This window comes from Trichomycterus rosablanca, chromosome 2 (genome assembly GCF_030014385.1).
Source record: "Trichomycterus rosablanca isolate fTriRos1 chromosome 2, fTriRos1.hap1, whole genome shotgun sequence".
Taxonomy (NCBI): Eukaryota; Metazoa; Chordata; class Actinopteri; order Siluriformes; family Trichomycteridae; genus Trichomycterus; species Trichomycterus rosablanca.
In genome coordinates, this window is record NC_085989.1 from 8,354,923 (window position 1) to 8,373,112 (window position 18,190).

Genomic DNA, 18,190 nt, shown 5'->3' on the forward strand with positions numbered 1-18,190 from the left:
TGAAACTTTCAGTGACCAGTATGAGAGAGTGTGAGAGCTGTACTACTAAATTGAACACACCTGCTCCCTATGCACACCTGAGACCTAGTAACACTAACAAATCACATGACATTTTGGAGGGAAAATGACAAGCAGTGCTCAATTTGGACATTTAGGGGTGTAGTCTCTTAGGGGTGTACTCACTTTTGTTGCCGGTGGTTTAGACATTAATGGCTGTATATTGAGTTATTTTGAGGGAAGAATAAATTTACACTGTTATATAAGCTGCACACAGACTACTTTTCATTGTGTCAAAGTGTCATTTTGTCAGTGTTGTCCCATGAAAAGATATACTTAAATATCTGCAGAAATGTGAGGGGTGTACTCACTTTTGTGATACACTGTATGTTAAAAGCACAGAAAACATCCTGATCTAATGGGCTGAGGCTGAATAGTATGGTGGCTGCCGTTTTTGTTGTTTTGTTTGGAGTGGGTCATAAATCCCTTTCAATTATTAAGTCAATCACTCATCATTAGTCCTGCTGAGCCAGTTATACCCCTTAGGTGAATGACGTGATCATTTCAAGACCTCCTAAATAAATTATAATCAGATTACAGCCCCCTTCCAACTGAATACACATAAAGGCATAATGATTCTCAACACAAAGAATATATCTTGTATATAGATTACGAACCCTGGCTGTAGCAACACTAGCTGATGTAAGGTAAACCGGAAGGTCAACGAGGTATTACCTTGGAGGATGTATAATAGGGTAAGCATGAGGTCAGTGGACTTAGAAAGTACACAAAGAAAGACTTGGGAACATCTTGGCGACATTATGAATGGTTAAATGTCCCACTTTGCAGCTGTACAGAAACCAGGGTTCAGCACCAGTCACCTGGAGATCTGGGTCTAAGTCTAAGCTTGGGTTAATGTCTGTCAGGAACTAGACATGTTTTTTTTTAGGGTCTGTGTCCCTGTCCAGGATTGGCACTCAATTTACATTTACATTTTCAGCATTTAGCAGTACTTACAGTACTGTGACAGTACATTGTCTTAGCAATTGAGGGTTAAGGGCCTTGCTCAAGGGCCCATCAGTGACAACCCGGCAGTGGAGGGGCTTGAACAAGCGACCTTTTGGTTACTAGTCCACTGCAGTACCTTAACCGCTAGGCTACAACTGCCCTATTTAGGGTGAATTTCAGCCACTGCAATATTTATGTCTGTCCAGTCAACAAAGTCGAATCAATTCATTTGGACACAAGTTTGGTTTGGTTTCTCTACACCAAACTTGTGTCTGGATGAACTGATTCAGCTTTGTGGACTTGTGTACCTTGATTATTGGGCATGCATCAAGAGATTCCTGTCCAGTGTTTTACATTTCCAGCATTTAGTGGATGCTTTTATCCAAAGTGACTTACATTACAAGCAATCGAGGATAAAGGGACATGCTCATGGGCCCAACAGTGGCAACCTGGCAGTGGTGGGGTTCAAACCAGCAACCTTCTGCTTACTAGTCCTGTACCTTAAATGCTAGGCTACAACTGCCCTAGTGTTAGTGAGCCTGTGCCCACTGTAGCCTCAGATTTGTGTTCTTGGCTAGAGCTCTTAACCTGGGCCTGTATGATTTTAAGCCATGGGCTGCTGCAGTATGACTGTCTAAATAAATAATGACATGAATCAACAGACGTACAGTGGTTCCTGATAACGTGGTTAGTAGATTTTACACTATGAATCCAATAAGCAACAAATAAAAGTAAGAAATGTAAATGTTATATACACTGAACACTGATATGGTAATATTGGTGTTAGTACAGTGCTGATAACAGTCCACTTCCCAAATAATATCTGATCAGTGTGGGTACCAAGCAACAGATTAAAGGTTAAAGTCAGTAATTATATAACCACAAAGCTCAGGTAGCATATACATAGCATATACACCAATCAGGCATAACATTATGACTAATATTGTGTTGGTCCCCCTTTTGCTGCCAAAACAGCCCAGCAACTGTGATGCACTGTGTATTCTGACACCTTTCTATCGGAACCAGCATTGGCTTCTTCAGCAATTTGAGCTACAGTAGCTCGTCTGTTGGATCGGACCACACGGGCCAGCCTTGGCCGCCCATGACCCTGCCAATTTACCACTGTTCCTTCCTTGGACCACTTTCAATAGATAGAGACCACTGCAGACCGGGAACACCCCACAAGAGCTACAGTTTTGGAGATGCTCTGACCCAGTCGTCTAGCCATCACAATTTGGCCCTTGGTCAAACTCGCTCAAATCCTTACGCTTGTCCATTTTTCCTGCTTCTAACGCATCAACTTTGAGGATAAAATGTTCACTTGCTGCCGAATATATCCCACCTACTAACAGGTGCCGTGATGAAGAGATAATCAGTGTTATTCACGTCACCTGTCTGTGGTCATAATGTTATGCCTAGTCTGTGTAGATAGATTATATTATTAAATAGAATATAAGAAATTCTATTTTTTTTTAATTGTCAATCTATTAAACCAAAGCGTCAGTAAAGTCAGTAAATCGTTAATTAATTTCAATATTATTTTTAAGGAGAGCAGTTTGTATATAGGACAGCAAGGTTCCTTAAATAATCCTTGCATTAGTAATACATGCTGTAATTAACAATTAAATTACAATTAAGTGGTATATTAATTGGAATGTATGTAAACATTTTGACTGATCTCTATCAGCAATAACTAATACAACATGAAAGTTTTCCTACCTGTTGTCAAGCCATGAGTCACAAGAAAGCTAGTTCATCTCAGCCAGACTTATCAGATTGGAAGGGATTTGCTCGAGCGAAATAATTTTATCTCTGTCCTCTTCCGCCCTCCCTTCTTTGTTTTCCCTCCCTCACTCTTGCAAGCTTTGTGTTTTTTCTGCCCTCTGCCATACAGACCCAACATGAGACAAAAGATCACCTTTTTAAAACCAGATCAACATAGAGCATATACACAGATCAGCCATAACATTAAAACCACCTCCTTGTTTCTACACTCACTGTCCATTTTATCAGCTCCACTTACCATATAAAAGCACTTTGTAGTTCTACAATTACTGACTGTAGTCCATCTGTTTCTCTGCATGCTTTGTTAGCCTGCTTTCATTCTGTTTTTCAATGGTCAGGACCCCCACAGGACCACCACAAAGCAGGTACTTTATTTAGGTGGTGGAACATTCTCAGCACTGCAGTGACACTGACATGGTGGTGGTGTGTTACTGTGTGTTGTGCTGGTATGAGTGGATAAGACTGTGTCCACTCACTGTCCACTCTATTAGACACTCCTACCTAGGAGTCCACCTTGTAGATGTAAAGACAATCGCTCATCTATTGCTGCTGTTTGACTTGGTCATCTTCTAGACCTTCATCAGTGGTCACAGGACGCTGCCCACGGGGCGCTGTTGGCTGGATATTTGCGGTTGGTGGACTATTCTCAATCCAGCAGTGACAGTGAGGTGTTTATACTCATACCAGCACAACACACACTAACACACCACCACCATGTCAGTGTCACTGCAGTGCTGAGAATGATCCACCACCTAAATAATACCTGCTCTGTGGTGGTACTGTGGGGGTCCTGACCATTGAAGAACAGCATGTAAGGGGGCTAACAAAGCATGCAGAGAAACAGATGGACTACAGTCAGTAATTGTAGAACTACGAAGCTGGATAAAATGTTATAACAACCTTAAAAAGTGCATGAACACAGTACCATTGGTCATTTCTAATAATACCCCTTACGAAAAAGAAGTTTATTCAAGTATGCTATTAGTATACTTCTTTTAAACTAAAAATAAGCAAGTATGCTTTTAGTTTACTTTTTATGTACTTATCAGTGATGTACTTAACACAGTTATACTTAAGTATACTTGGCTTATACTGACAAGTATACAGAATAGTTTAAGTATATGTGGAGTTTACTTGAACTTTTGATCAATATAAACTTAGGAAAAGTATAATTAAGTACTCTTGCTAGTTTGGGGTGGAATAGCTTAGAGTTAATAGTACATGGGTGGAAGTGAATCAGATCTTTATGTACACAGAGTTATTAACCAATACAGAAACAGATAAACACTTGGCTAATTTTATTGACAATATTCTTCTAAGGTTTGAGAGCATTATAACAAGCTTGAATACATAACATTATACACATGCACACACATACAGGGGTTAGACAATGAAACTGAAACACCTGGTTTTAGACCACAATAATTTATTAGTATGGTGTAGGGCCTCCTTTTGCGCCCAAAACAGCGTCAATTCGTCTTGGGAATGACATATATACAAGTCCTGCACAGTGCTCAGAGGGATTTTAAGCCAGGATAGTGGCCAGGTCACTACTTGAAGCTGGTGGAGGCTCTTACTGGTGCAATGTGCAATTAATGAAGATTGGCCACCAGACTGGTCCAATTTAGCCATGAAACCTCACACACTAAAATGACAGGTGTTTCAGTTTCATTATCTAACCCCTGTATATAAAACATATTTTTGTAAGCTCATCACAAAGCATTAATACACTGGCTACAACACTGAATTTTTGATTTCACTCATGACTGCTGTTTTAGTCCCGTTCATGGCGATTTGGCAAAGGCGTAATGTACAATTTGTCAACTGTTTCAACAACAACACATTTTGCTGTTATCATGTCTGTCCATATAGCACTAACATTTCCAGTCTTCCTCACCTCATGTATAAAAGTACACTGTACATTTATTTGTGAATCTTTGCAAAATGGCCTTCTAGATGTAGCAAGTACCTCAACTATAACACAGCAATGTTTGGTACATGCACAATTTGCAGGGCTTTGATGGGCACAGAGTTCTTTAAAAATGACTAAGTCATTAATTAAACACAATGTACCATCTTTCAAGTATACAGCACTGTTATACCTTTTCTTAAGCCTCTCATATTTTTGACTGTGATACAAAACTCCATCAACCAAAAAACGACTGAAAGACCAGAAGCAATTACTTACATTTCCACATAACTTGGCGATGGCAAGCCTATACGAAGCTGTGATGTTCTCTTGCAATGGGGGATGTCCAAAACCCTTGACACTTTCATTTAGTATTTCACATTTTTCAGTTCTTCGCTTATTAAAGTGAAGTTCTTCCACAAATGACTGAACCTTTGCATTTGTGATAGTATGCTTGGTCTTTTCTGGCAATTCTCTCCACAACAGAAATTTTCTAGCTATTTGTGAAGGGATATACTGTGTTCCATGACAATATTTAAGTAGAGTGCCCATATTGGATTCAAACACGAATGTTGACGTAGCCCATAATGGACCCCAGTTTTTTATACTTTGTGTAACATGTGTGAGTAAGTGTATGTTGAAAGTCATGTGATGTTTCCCATACAATCTTTGAAATTCAATGACAAATTTTTTAAGAGCCAGTTCTGACATCAAGACGCTTCTAGTTTTGATCTTATCCTGAAGCAATGTATATATGCCAAACACCAAAAGGAACAAATGATTCCAAAATCTGGCAGGGAGTATGCCTTTCAAGACAGGCAGAGCATAGAAAAGAAGAAATGCTCGCCATTCTGAAGCTTTCCAGAACTTCCGTTCACTCATTGACCTTGGTGTCCTGGTTATCTCAACAGGAGGTTTTATTTTTACAAGTCGCAAATCAACCTCTTTGATCTGTTTGCCAATGTACCAGGCAGCTTCACTGTTTGCCGTATCAAACCACAGTGTGGACAGTTGCCGAGTGACTCCAAGACACACATTATGTTGATATTCAGGAATGAAACCATTTATCATTTGGAAGTGGCAAAGCTTCATTAATGGAGATGGCCCTTTGACGCCAAACACTGGCTCATTATCTGAAGCTGACATCGCATGACTAAAATGATCTCTCTCATTTCGAAGCGGGGGTTCAGGTCGATCATATGGATAGGATTTACCACCTTTGTGATAACAAAAATCACAACCATAAAAACCATTGAACTGCTTCGTGTTACGAAGCAATGGACGAGCCATCGAATCAGAGCTACAAACCAGCACAAACACTTTAGAAACATGACAGTTCCCCTGTATGTCTTGCCACTCGATACCTGCAGTCTCTAATAAAGAGGCTTCTTTAACAAAGGGTGTTAGTAATGTTAACATGGACGGTTTACTTGGTCCAAACCATAACGCTGACATCAAAATGTGCTTTTTTCTCACTTCTGGTTTCAGTTCAATTACCTGACACTGAATAGGCCAAATACTGCATTTAGAACTTTTGAACACTGGTGCACCATCACAATTCCAAATTAGTGTCAAGTCATCTTTTCCAAGAACTCCACTGTCATGTAACTTTTGATACTCTTCACCAGACTGTATGTCAGAGAGAACCCCAGAGGTTCTAGTTTTTTCATTAAGACTGACACTGTGTTCTTGCAGAAGTTGCTGAATTTGGGCATACAGGGGCAACACAAGAAAATAAAAACCATTCTTTAGATTTGCACTGGCATCAAATACTGTGTTGCAAGAGTCACACTGAAAGGGACACTCTGCTCTAATGCCAAGGTATTTTGAACAGCTTTCACAATAAAAGTGAACTTCAAATTTGGATGAACTTCCAAATTCTTTGTGGAAAAGGTAATATGAAGATGGGATAAGACCTGGAAACATTATGTTAAACATTTCCAGTAAGTGAGTAAATGCTTCACCGGTTAAATTATGTCGTAACAAATAGGACATCAGCATCAATATACTTTCTCCTTTAGAAAGATGTGCCCCAGGATACAAGGGCTTGTCACCAGCATCAGCTCTATCTTCGTTGTCCTAGAGAGAAAGAGAGGGAGACAAAAGATGTAAAAATGTGAGCAACTACAGAACGAAGCAGGAATATCAGTCCAGCATGTTTTCTTTTTTTTTTTTATCAAATGTAATTTTCTAGAAATGCTTATACCCTAGGCTATCACAAAATTAATGTTAATTTCATCATATTATAAAAAGCTACAAACCCAATAGAAGGAGTAGCGATCTGTATCGGTTTTATTTTGTCTCTATTTTGAAATAGTCTGATATTCAGAATGCCTTGCACTACTACCTGCTTCCTCAACTCCACCTCACACAACTTAAAAATAAAGCATAATGTCAGGACAAAAACTCCAAAAAAAAAAAAAAACCTCCAAAAAAAAAAAAAAAAAAAACAGCTGCTCCAGTCAGCCCATACAGTGTATCACAAAAGTGAGTACACCCCTCACATTTCTGCAAATATTTTATTATATCTTTTCATGGGACAACACTATAGACATGAAACTTGGATATAACTTAGAGTAGTCAGTGTACAACTTGTATAGCAGTGTAGATTTACTGTCTTCTGATAATAACTCAACACACAGCCATTAATGTCTAAATGGCTGGCAACATAAGTGAGTACACCCCACAGTGAACATGTCCAAATTGTGCCCAAAGTGTCAATATTTTGTGTGACCACCATTATTTTCCAGCACTGCCTTAACCCTCCTGGGCATGGAATTCACCAGAGCTGCACTGGTTGCTACTGGAATCCTCTTCCACTCCTCCATGATGACATCACGGAGCTGGTGGATGTTAGACACCTTGCGCTCCTCCATCTTCCACTTGAGGATGCGCCACAGGTGCTTAATTGGGTTTAGTCCATCACCTTTACCTTCAGCTTCCTCAGCAAGGCAGTTGTCATCTTGGAGGTTGTGTTTGGGGTCGTTATCCTGCTGGAAAACTGCCATGAGGCCCAGTTTTCGAAGGGAGGGGATCATGCTCTGTTTCAGAATGTCACAGTACATGTTGGAATTCATGTTTCCCTCAATGAACCGCAGCTCCCCAGTGCCAGCAACACTCATGCAGCCCAAGACCATGATGCTACCACCACCATGCTTGACTGTAGGCAAGATACAGTTGTCTCGGTACTTCTCACCAGGGCGCCGCCACACATGCTGGACACCATCTGAGCCAAACGAGTTTATCTTGGTCTCGTCAGACCACAGGGCATTCCAGTAATCCATGTTCTTGGACTGCTTGTCTTCAGCAAACTGTTTGCGGGCTTTCTTGTGCGTCAGCTTCCTTCTGTGATGACGACCATGCAGACCGAGTTGATGCAGTGTGCGGCGTATGGTCTGAGCACTGACAGGCTGACCTCCCACGTCTTCAACCTCTGCAGCAATGCTGGCAGCACTCATCTGTCTATTTTTTAAAGCCAACCTCTGGATATGACGCCGAACACGTGGACTCACGACTTTGGTCGACCCTGGTGAAGCCTGTTCCGAGTGGAACCTGTCCTGGAAAACCGCTGTATGACCTTGGCCACCATGCTGTAGCTCAGTTTCAGGGTGTTAGCAATCTTCTTATATCCCAGGCCATCTTTGTGGAGAGCAACAATTCTATTTCTCACATCCTCAGAGAGTTCTTTGCCATGAGGTGCCATGTTGAATATCCAGTGGCCAGTATGAGAGAATTGTACCCAAAACACCAAATTTAACAGCCCTGCTCCCCATTTACACCTGGGACCTTGACACATGACACCAGGGAGGGACAACGACACATTTGGGCACAATTTGGACATGTTCACTGTGGGGTGTACTCACTTATGTTGCCAGCTATTTAGACATTAATGGCTGTGTGTTGAGTTATTTTCAGAAGACAGTAAATCTACACTGCTATACAAGTTGTACACTGACTACTCTAAGTTATATCCAAGTTTCATGTCTATAGTGTTGTCCCATGAAAAGATATAATGAAATATTTGCAGAAATGTGAGGGGTGTACTCACTTTCGTGATACACTGTAGCTATTTTATATTGTCTACATTGCACTCATTTTCAAAATGATCTTCTTTACATGAGTTATTAAACTTAACTACTAACACTTTGTCATTAAACCATTTACCACTGAAAATTCTGAGGTGCTTCCTCCACCAGTATTGTCCTCCATCATGTTTTCACTGTCCCCATCATTTCCAGCTTCACTCCTGGTAGCATGAAGCATACTTCCTTCAGAATCTGACAGGTCTTCCTCATACTATAGGTTAAGAAAAAGATATGACTTAAAAGAATATCAATATAAATATCAAAAAGGTAAAAAACTGTGTGATGTATAATTATTTATGTACCTCTTGAATGTCAGCACCAAACAGGCTACTTGTGGAGGAGTTTTCATTGTCCACTGCACCATCATCATCTTCACTGTTGGATGCATTGCTCATGTCATCTTCAATGTTGTTCTAAAGATTAACAAGGGAAAAAGAATAAATAACTGAATGAATGGCAGAATATCGTTGAATTTGTGTAGGCCCTCTGCTGCCTCTGGCTTGGTGCATGTTGGGAGGAAATAAGTGGAATGAACGGAGAATGGAGTTTGTCATTTGGCCATAATAAAGTGGAATCTTTCTGTAAGGGGGATAAATGCTCTCACCAACTATCACAGCAATCCACTAACTACAAGTGATATCTTGTGCGGAGTTAGCCCAGCATATTTTAAGATTTGTTGTTGGAGCAATGAGTTGGATGAAAAGAAATAACAATGCCATTAGACAAAACTGCAATTATGTATGTACCTCTTGAATGTCAGTACCCATAAGGCTAGTTGTGGAGTTTTCATTGTCCACTTCACTGCTGGATGCATTAACCAGATCATCTTCTGTGTTTACTCCGTCATCCTCAATGTCTAAAGGCTAACAAGGGAAAAACGTGAAAAGTAAATTAAGTAACATTTTAAAAAAATAGCAGACTTTTCTTGTACCACAAATAATAGATACTAGAACTGGGCAGTGTTTGTTAATCACTAATGGGTGACAGACACAATTTATGTGAAGTACAAACAGAAGGTAAAAGTTTATTTGACAACTCAAAGACATATAAAGTGGAAGTCATATAAACAAATTGTGTAGTACAGTATGAAGAACATTACTACTGCTGTAAAAAGAGATGCTCTGCATGAGGCATGGACAATATGGACAAAATTAAGTATCACAATATGTCTGACTGAACACCTTAGTATCGATATTACAATAATACTGTAGGGAATAATCGTGTTAATACCTCTTGAATGTCCTTCTCGAAGTGCTCATTGCCCATTTTTTCATTTTCACTGTTGGAAGTGTTACTGTCACCTCCAGTATTTCTTGGACCATTTTCATTGTAGTTCTACTTGTAGACAAGGAAAGACAGAATGTTAGGGAAAAAATATAGTAATTTCTTTCCCCAAGGTTAATATTACTGATTAAATAATAAGAAATAATGGTAATTATAACTTATGCTGTGCAGCACGTCATAAATAACAAATTTTAATTTATTATGTCTGTCTAAAGTCATGTGTGTAGTATTTTAATGTCTGTATATCAATAATAAATGTTACTTACTTTTGCATTCCATCTGAACTTGGTTCGCCTTGGGATTATTTCTGTATCGTTCTCCAAGTATCGTTTGTACCGTCCTGAACGTTTCGCCATTTTCTCGCCTCTGTTACACAGCAGCTAGCGATGCAGAGAGAATCTCGCGCGTTTTTCATGCTTCCCACAATTGTTTTCGTCGCAGTCCCGCACATCTCGCGAGAGCAAGGTCATTTGACCTGTTCGCGCGCAATTAGACGGTTGAGCATCTTTGGAGGGAGAATCTTCGGCGGTTGGCACACACGAACAGTTATTCTGCGTCACAATGGCATTTGCCATATACTACTTCAAGGACAAGTCCGTGGAAGTTGGGAAAATTGACTGGATGACTACTGAAGACCAGCAATGTACATCTTCGGAAATGATCACACAGTGCCCCAGACTAGATGATGAAGATGGATGGATAAATGTAAAGTGGGACAAAGGCAAAAAAAAGAAAGATGGTCTAGCCTTTTTTCCTGCTAAGGTGTTAATGCTCAGTGGTAAGTAACTTTCTATGTTCTCTGTTTGAATTTGGCTACGTCGACATTATGTTTTAGTTTTAAAACGCATCACTTTTGCTACGTTTGGCTTCCATATTACTCAGCCTTTACAGAGACTTTTGGCGCCATAATGTTTGAAAATTCCGGTCAAGTATAGACTGAGAAACAGACTTTTAGAAACGCTCGTCCAAGTTAAACATTATCAGACGTATCTTCATAATATACGTTACATATCCAACATAGTGCGTTACTGTTGGCCAATTGACGTTTTATTATTTGTAAGGACAGCAAATTCATATTTACTAACCAGTTTTCTATGTGGAGGTCACTAATGTAGTGTCACATAGTCCTGGGTGAGGTATGCTAGTTTAAGAGTTTCACCCTGAGCAAAGCTTTCTTTAAAAACCTTCACAGTAAAAATAAGAATAAAACTGGAAAGTTATGTTGTGTGTAAGTGCTACTAAAGTAGAGATTTCTGACTCAGTGTATGAGAGAAGACAAAGTAGATAAAGTGTAGTAAAATAAACACTTAAATGTGTGCTTTAGACGTTTTCTTTCACATAGTCTGAAAGAATCCATGTTATAGAAGCAAAACAATCCTAAGTCTCAAAATTGACCAGTGCACGAAACGAATGTTGCTACAATTTTGTCAAAAGGTGGTGCTTTTTTATATTGTCTGAACTAGGTTGTCACAATATCATATGGTATTATGACAACTTACTGGCAATTTAGAGTTCCATGCAGATACAATGGTACGTATGACGAATTCTAGAAGGTTATGACAGCGTACTGACAGCATTACCACTGCGTTGTTACACAGAGAACGCAGTGGTAATGCTGTCAGTACGCTGTCATAACCTTCTAGAATTCGTCATACGTACCAAGAGAACTTTCTGAGAAATTGCATTTCAACATTGTTGGCATTAAACAATAGATTGTTACTTTGTCACATCATAACTGTGTTTGCAGGGAAGTGTAGTGTGTTATGTTGCCACCAATGAGTATGTTAGGGAGAGTGCAGAGATCACACATAGTTTGATGACCCATTTGGCATTTTATTTTGCTCAGTGTACACAAAACTTTTTCACACAGACAACTACAGTGACCTTTGCCACAAGAGAGAGGAATTCATAAAGGGTGTGGACATCTGGAACCAGTCACTCAAGAGGAAGACCAAGCCAAACAGCAGGTGGATGAGGGATGTAGAAGAGGCGAATGAAAGACCAGTAAAACAGGTAATTACATTCATACAGTTAAGGAATAGTAGAATTAAATGCCATCTTTTCCCTTATGTCAATCCAACAACGTTTAAACCCAGACAGGCAGTAAGTGAAGAACAGAGTGGAGGAGATGGAGGTGAGGAGATATCAGGAGAGAAAGATACAAACAGAACATCAGAGTAGATGTTAGACGTGATGCTGATGTGATGAAGAGAGATTTGAACTGAACTAAAAGATGAGCTGCTATCGAGGCTGCAGATTTGCACACCCCTGCTATTGAAAAACTTTAAATGTTTTTTTTTTTTACAGCAAAAGAGCAAAAAGGCATCCAGTACTTCAAAAGAGGCAGCAGACCAAATAATTGAAGACCTGAAGAAGGAGTTGATGGCAAAGCAAGCATCTTTAGAGGTAAATTATTTAAGTATTTACACAGTTTGGAGTTTAAATTATGTGTTTAAAGGAGCAGTGTGTAATAGGGGTGTAACGGTTGTCACCCCGATTTAGTACAGTACACACTGCTGGACCGTTAAAGCAGTAGGATCTTTTAGAAATGTGAATGTTCAGTATACACTGAACTTCAGACATACTATACCCGGCATCTTACCAATGTCACGTGATGCACAACGTCACGCCATTTATTTATTTTATTCAAAAATATACTTATAATGTTACTGTAATAATGTACTGGTGCTACATTGTTGGAAGATGAGCCGTTCCTATTATTGGATCCAAACCTATTTAAAGCCAGAGAGCTGAATGTCTGTAGAATAGATCTTATGCATACAATACCGTATTGCATCCCATCACTATATATACTTAAAGGCTCATTCTAAACACAACACTCCCTAATGACTTTATAATTATACACTAGTGAAAATGATGATGATTTTCTTTTGGTGTAGTCATCTACAGAAAAAGAGGACTCATCAGATGAGGACTTGCTGCCTAGGAACTGGAGTAAGGCGCAGCAGAAAATAAAGGAGCTTAAAAGGGAGAACAAGAGGCTGAAAGAAGGCAACCCTAAAGAGATACTAGATGCCTTGAGAGGTGATATTTTTAATTTGAAGTAATTAAATTAAACCAGTACCCCATTTGTATGCAACATCACAATGTAGCAAAATAAATCAACATCAAACTTGTAAAGGAGCAGTACACCCATAATAAAGATAATGAAATATATTTTTCCATTTCGTCCTGATTACTGTCTACCTGTCATCTTGGCTACCTGCTAAGAATGGCAGTTTCGGTTGGTCCTTCTGTCCATCAACACTTAACTTCAAGACATTATCTTCAGGGTTCATAGAGGTCCCACTAAGCTTCACAAAAATCTAAAAAAATAAAAAATCCAACTGTTCTCACTCGCCTTAGCTTTTGAATGGATATTTCTTTTTTTAAAGTGAATATCCTGATGTTTGGAAATTAAACTTTCACCATTGTCTTATAATGATTTATATGTTCATTTTCTTAACAGAGCTTCCTGTGGTAGTTACAAATTTAAAAGAAGTAACTGAAAAACTTGCATTTCAACCCTCAACTCCTGCATCCACCTGGTCAACACCCACAACATCTTTAAACTCACCAGTTTCTGGATGCGTTTCTACTCCAGCAGTGTCTGATGATATGGTACGTACCCAGAGTGTAGTGTCTTCATCAGGTTGTCCCCTGCGTGGCACAGTAGCATTTTGCACCCCCTATTGCTTTGTGGGGGTCCTGGCCACTGAAGAACCATGAAGGGTGAAAGGGTCTAACAGTATACAGAGAAACAGATGAACTACAGTCTGTAATTGTAGAACTACAAAGTGGTCCTATATGGTCACTACTGCTGATAAAATGGACAATGAGGTACAAGGAGGTGTACCTAATAAAGTGGCAGCTGGGTTTACATACTGCATAGATTTCTCAGATAATATGTTGTTATTTTATCATTACTTTGGTGTGTAACAACGATGTATGACCAATTGCAAACTAACTGATCACTCAATTGTTCTGCAGGTCTTTCTTTTGCCAGGCTCTGATGTCAAAGTCCCTAGACGAAAGCTTAACTCTCTGCGGACTACGAATCCGTCAGTCTACATCGGGGACCTTGCTGTGCTTGTCTATGGCAGGGAAACACTATCTCATTCAAGCTTGACAGGGAGACAATCAGGGGCACACAAAGACGTGGAATCAAAGCCACAACTTGATAACACAAAACTTGATGCTATAATAGGTAACTGCATTTAAATAAAATTAAATTTTATTCTAAAATAAATTTCTACACATGTTTGTATAGTTTTTAACAAAATGACTGGAATGTTTCATTTTGGAAGTTACCATGATTTAGTTAAATTACTGATTCAATGTTGAGTTAAATCTCTCTTAAAAGTGTAATCTGCGATCATCAGTTTATATTTGTGAATGTGGCAAAAAACATTATTGCTGCAAACAAAAGGGAAAAAAAGAACCTAAAAATTTAATTTATGTGAAGGAAAACATTTAAAGGACATTTTCAGTTATTTGTAGGTAAACGTAGTAATTTTGCCAATTGCATTAGTGTTCAGATACTTGCCTGATGAAACTGAATTTCACATTGCGTGTAGAGACATGCTGCTTTGACTGTTTTATTATGTTAACTCAGGATGTTGATCGTAGGGTGATAGAAAGTAATGTTTTTTGGTTTTGTTTCTGTGTCCCAGGCCATGCCCTGTCAAAGTTTCCTGACATCAGCATCCAAGAAGTGAGACGCATCATAAGAAAAAAATGCAACAACGAAAGCTATACAAAGCAAGTCACTGCAAAGAACACCGTGTGAAAAGAACATTCTTTCCATTTTGTTGAACACTTTTTGGTTGGATTTGTGGTTCCTCTGCCTCTGGATGACCATTTAACAGGGCAAAAACCTGCTTGTGGGCAGCCTGAAAGGCTGCAAGACTGTGTTTCTGTCTTGTCCCAAACTGGTGTTAATTTGAGATATGTTCTTATTTTGGCATATTTTGCCATCCAGTGTTATTTGTTATATTTATTTGTTAAATTTAAATTTATAAAGAAATATGTTCTTAATCATGAGTATGTCTTGTTTATTTTTATGTATGTAATCCTCTGGTAAGTCTACTTAAAGTACAGTTAAAGGTATATTAGTGTAAAAAATGGAAACTAAATTTAAACAGTTTTATACTTAAAAACATATATAAGTAGTAAACTAATTATTATGTTAAGTTCAAAAGTAAGCTTATTTGTATACTGTTCGTTTACTCATTATATACTTCTATCCCACTTTTTAGTTTATGAAAGTACACTTTTAAGTATACAGTAATACTTAAAAGTGTACTTTCATAAACTAAAAAGTGGGATAGAAGTATATAACGAGTAAACGAACAGTATACAAATAAGCTTACTTTTAGTATATTAACAGTACAAAATAAAACCTAAATGTAAACTAGTTGTGGACTTAAAGTTTACTACCCTTACACTTAAAGTATACTTAACAGTGTACTTTCATAAACTAAAAAGTATAATAGAAGTATATAACGAGTAAACTAACAGTATACATGTAAGTATACTTTTAGTATAGTTGTAGTACAAAATTAAACTTGGATATAAACTAGTTGTGCACTCAAAATGTACTACTCTTTCACCTAAAGTATACTTAAAAGTATACTTTTATAAACTAAAAAGTGGGCCAATTTAGTCCCAAGAAGTATTGAATTAGTAAACTTACCAGTATACTATTAGTACATTGATATTAGTATACTTTCTACATAAAGTATACTTGGGAAATATACTTCAACTTTACTTAAGTTTACTTAAGAAAATAAACTTTAAGTATACTTTTTTTTGGTAAGGGACATCCCAGTACTTACGTTCAGATGAAATTGCAGAATCCACTGTGCCTCACAATATGTGTTTGCAGATCAATGCTTGACCTTAATAATTGGCACAAATACCCACAGACACACTCCTGAATCTTGAGGACAGTCTTGCTTGAAGAGTGGAGGCTGTTGTAGACAAAGGCTGGGGAGTATCTCAATATTAATGGCCATGGTTTTAAAATGGGATGTCAAACAAGCTCATGATCAGGTATCCAGGGCAGTGATAGCTCAGTGGTTAAGGTACTGGACTAGTAAACAGAAGGTTGCCGGTTCAAGCCCTGCCACCACCAAGTTGCCACTGTTGGGTCCCTGAGCAAGGCCCTTAACCCTCAATTGCTCATCGTGTTCAGCTCATTGTGTAAGTCGCTTTGGATAAAAGTGTCGGCTAAATGCTGAAAATGTAAATGTATCCATATACTAAAACTCAAGTGTAAGGTTGTTTTGACTTTTTTATTCTTGAGGTCTAGTTTAATCATAAAAATCTTGTAACAGTGGCTCCACCTAATGGTAAGGTTAGTAAAGATGAGTTTTAGAGAGGGCAGTAAGTCCACACAGATATTTCCATGCTGAGCACACAAGACTGCAGCTCTCTTGTTGCAGATGAGCAGTGTCGCAAGAGCAGACTGAATGCAAATTCAAATGCATGAACGAAAAGATAAAAAGGCAAGAGGAAATTTTAAGAAGTGGACAAATCTGATTTTCCGCATCCATATCAAGTTCACATGATCAGGTCGGCCTGATGAGATCCATATTTTATTAGATTTAAATGACATGCTCGAACTGCTGTTCAAGATCTTGTGAGTGTCCTTTATGAAAACAATACAGCAGTCCTGCAAAAAAGGTTTCCCTATGGTGGACCACTGTATTGCCAAATGTACGTGGACGCTCCTTATAATACTTAAGTTCAGACTTTTTAGCCACACCCATTACTAACAGGTGTGTAAAATTAATTATATAGACTCTACAGTATAAGGACTTAATACATTCATTGGTCACTTTTTTTTCTACCGTACAGATCATACAGATGCACTTTGTGAGTATACAGTCACTAACTGTAGCCCATCTCACACCATCTCTACGCCATCACCCACTTCAACCTGTACAAACAGGGTATGTTTTTCTAAGAAAAAAAATAAAACTGGAAGTGTATGCAGCAATCAAAAATCCCAACAACACTGCTGCACCTGCTACACTTTTACAAGCACAACACACACCTCAATGTCATTATCATTTTGTGCCATTGCTGTGCTGAAAATGATCCAACACCCAAATAACATCTGGTCAGTGGGGGTCTTTAAGGGGGTAACAAATTGTACAGAGTAGCAGATAGCCTACAGTCAGTGATTGTTTATCCATGAAGTGCATTTATATGGTAGCTGGATGAACATAGACCCCCAGAACCAGGGGTGGTCAATAACACTGAGGTATTCCCTTTTAAACGTATGCAGTAATCAAAAATCCCAACAACACTGCTGCACCTGCTACACTTTTACAAGCACAACACATGTCATTACCATTTTGTGAGGTATTCCCTTTTAAAGGTATGAGTGAATCAGACACAGCAGCGCTGCTGGAGTTTTTTAAATACCTTGTCCACTCACTGTCCACTCTATTAGACACTCCTACCTAGTCGGTTCACCTTGTAGATGTAAAGTCAGAGACGATCGCTCATCTATTGCTGCTGTTTGAGTTGGTCATCTTCTAGACCTTCATTAGTGGTCATGGGACGCTGCCCACAGGGTGCTGTTGGCTGGATATTTTTGGTTGGTGGACTATTCTCAGTCCAGCAGTGACAGTGAGGTGTTTAAAAACTCAGCAGCGCTGCTGTATCTGATCCACTCATACCAGCACAACACACACTAACACACCACCACCATGTCAGTGTCACTGCAGTGCTGAGAATGATCCACCACCTAAATAATACCTGCTCTGTAGTGGTCCTGTGGGGGTCCTGACCATTGAAGAACAGCATAAAAAAGGGCTAATAAAGCATGCAGAGTAAGAGATGGACTACAGTCAGTGATTGTAGAACTACAAAGTGCTTCTATATGGTAAGTGGAGCTGATAAAATGGACAGTGATTGTAGAAACAAGGAGGTGGTTTTAATGTTATGGCTGATCAGGGTACATTATTTGACCGTGACTTCAAGAGTGCACAGTATGCAGAGTACTTACAGAGTACTTACTTTGCATTGCATCTTTATTTAGCATGTCTAAATAGCTGGCCTTTAACTTTATGACCCAAGATCAGGGTCCCAAGGGCACTTAAATCAAACT

General features: G+C 38.9%; 2 protein-coding genes and 1 long non-coding RNA gene across 3 annotated transcripts; 1 reads left to right on the forward strand and 2 right to left on the reverse strand.

The window, feature by feature from the left end:
* Positions 1-591: 591 nt before the first annotated feature.
* LOC134300980 (uncharacterized) lies at positions 592-10,894 on the reverse strand. Its single transcript, XM_062985484.1, has 6 exons — positions 10,015-10,894; positions 9,531-9,647; positions 9,087-9,197; positions 8,864-8,995; positions 5,308-6,778; positions 592-608 (listed from the first exon to the last, which is right to left on the reverse strand). Exons 1-6 carry the CDS (start codon positions 10,048-10,050, stop codon positions 592-594), a joined length of 1,884 nt encoding a protein of 627 aa, XP_062841554.1. The 5' UTR covers positions 10,051-10,894.
* On the forward strand, positions 10,571-15,105 carry LOC134329583 (uncharacterized). Its single transcript, XM_063010868.1, has 7 exons — positions 10,571-10,846; positions 11,939-12,081; positions 12,376-12,474; positions 12,969-13,113; positions 13,538-13,689; positions 14,059-14,275; positions 14,742-15,105. Exons 1-7 carry the CDS (start codon positions 10,630-10,632, stop codon positions 14,855-14,857), a joined length of 1,089 nt encoding a protein of 362 aa, XP_062866938.1. The 5' UTR covers positions 10,571-10,629; the 3' UTR covers positions 14,858-15,105.
* Positions 12,074-13,877, reverse strand: LOC134329594 (uncharacterized). The gene is made up of 2 exons (XR_010014889.1): positions 13,698-13,877; positions 12,074-12,133 (listed from the first exon to the last, which is right to left on the reverse strand). It is a non-coding gene; the product is annotated as an uncharacterized LOC134329594 (long non-coding RNA).
* Positions 15,106-18,190: the final 3,085 nt, after the last annotated feature.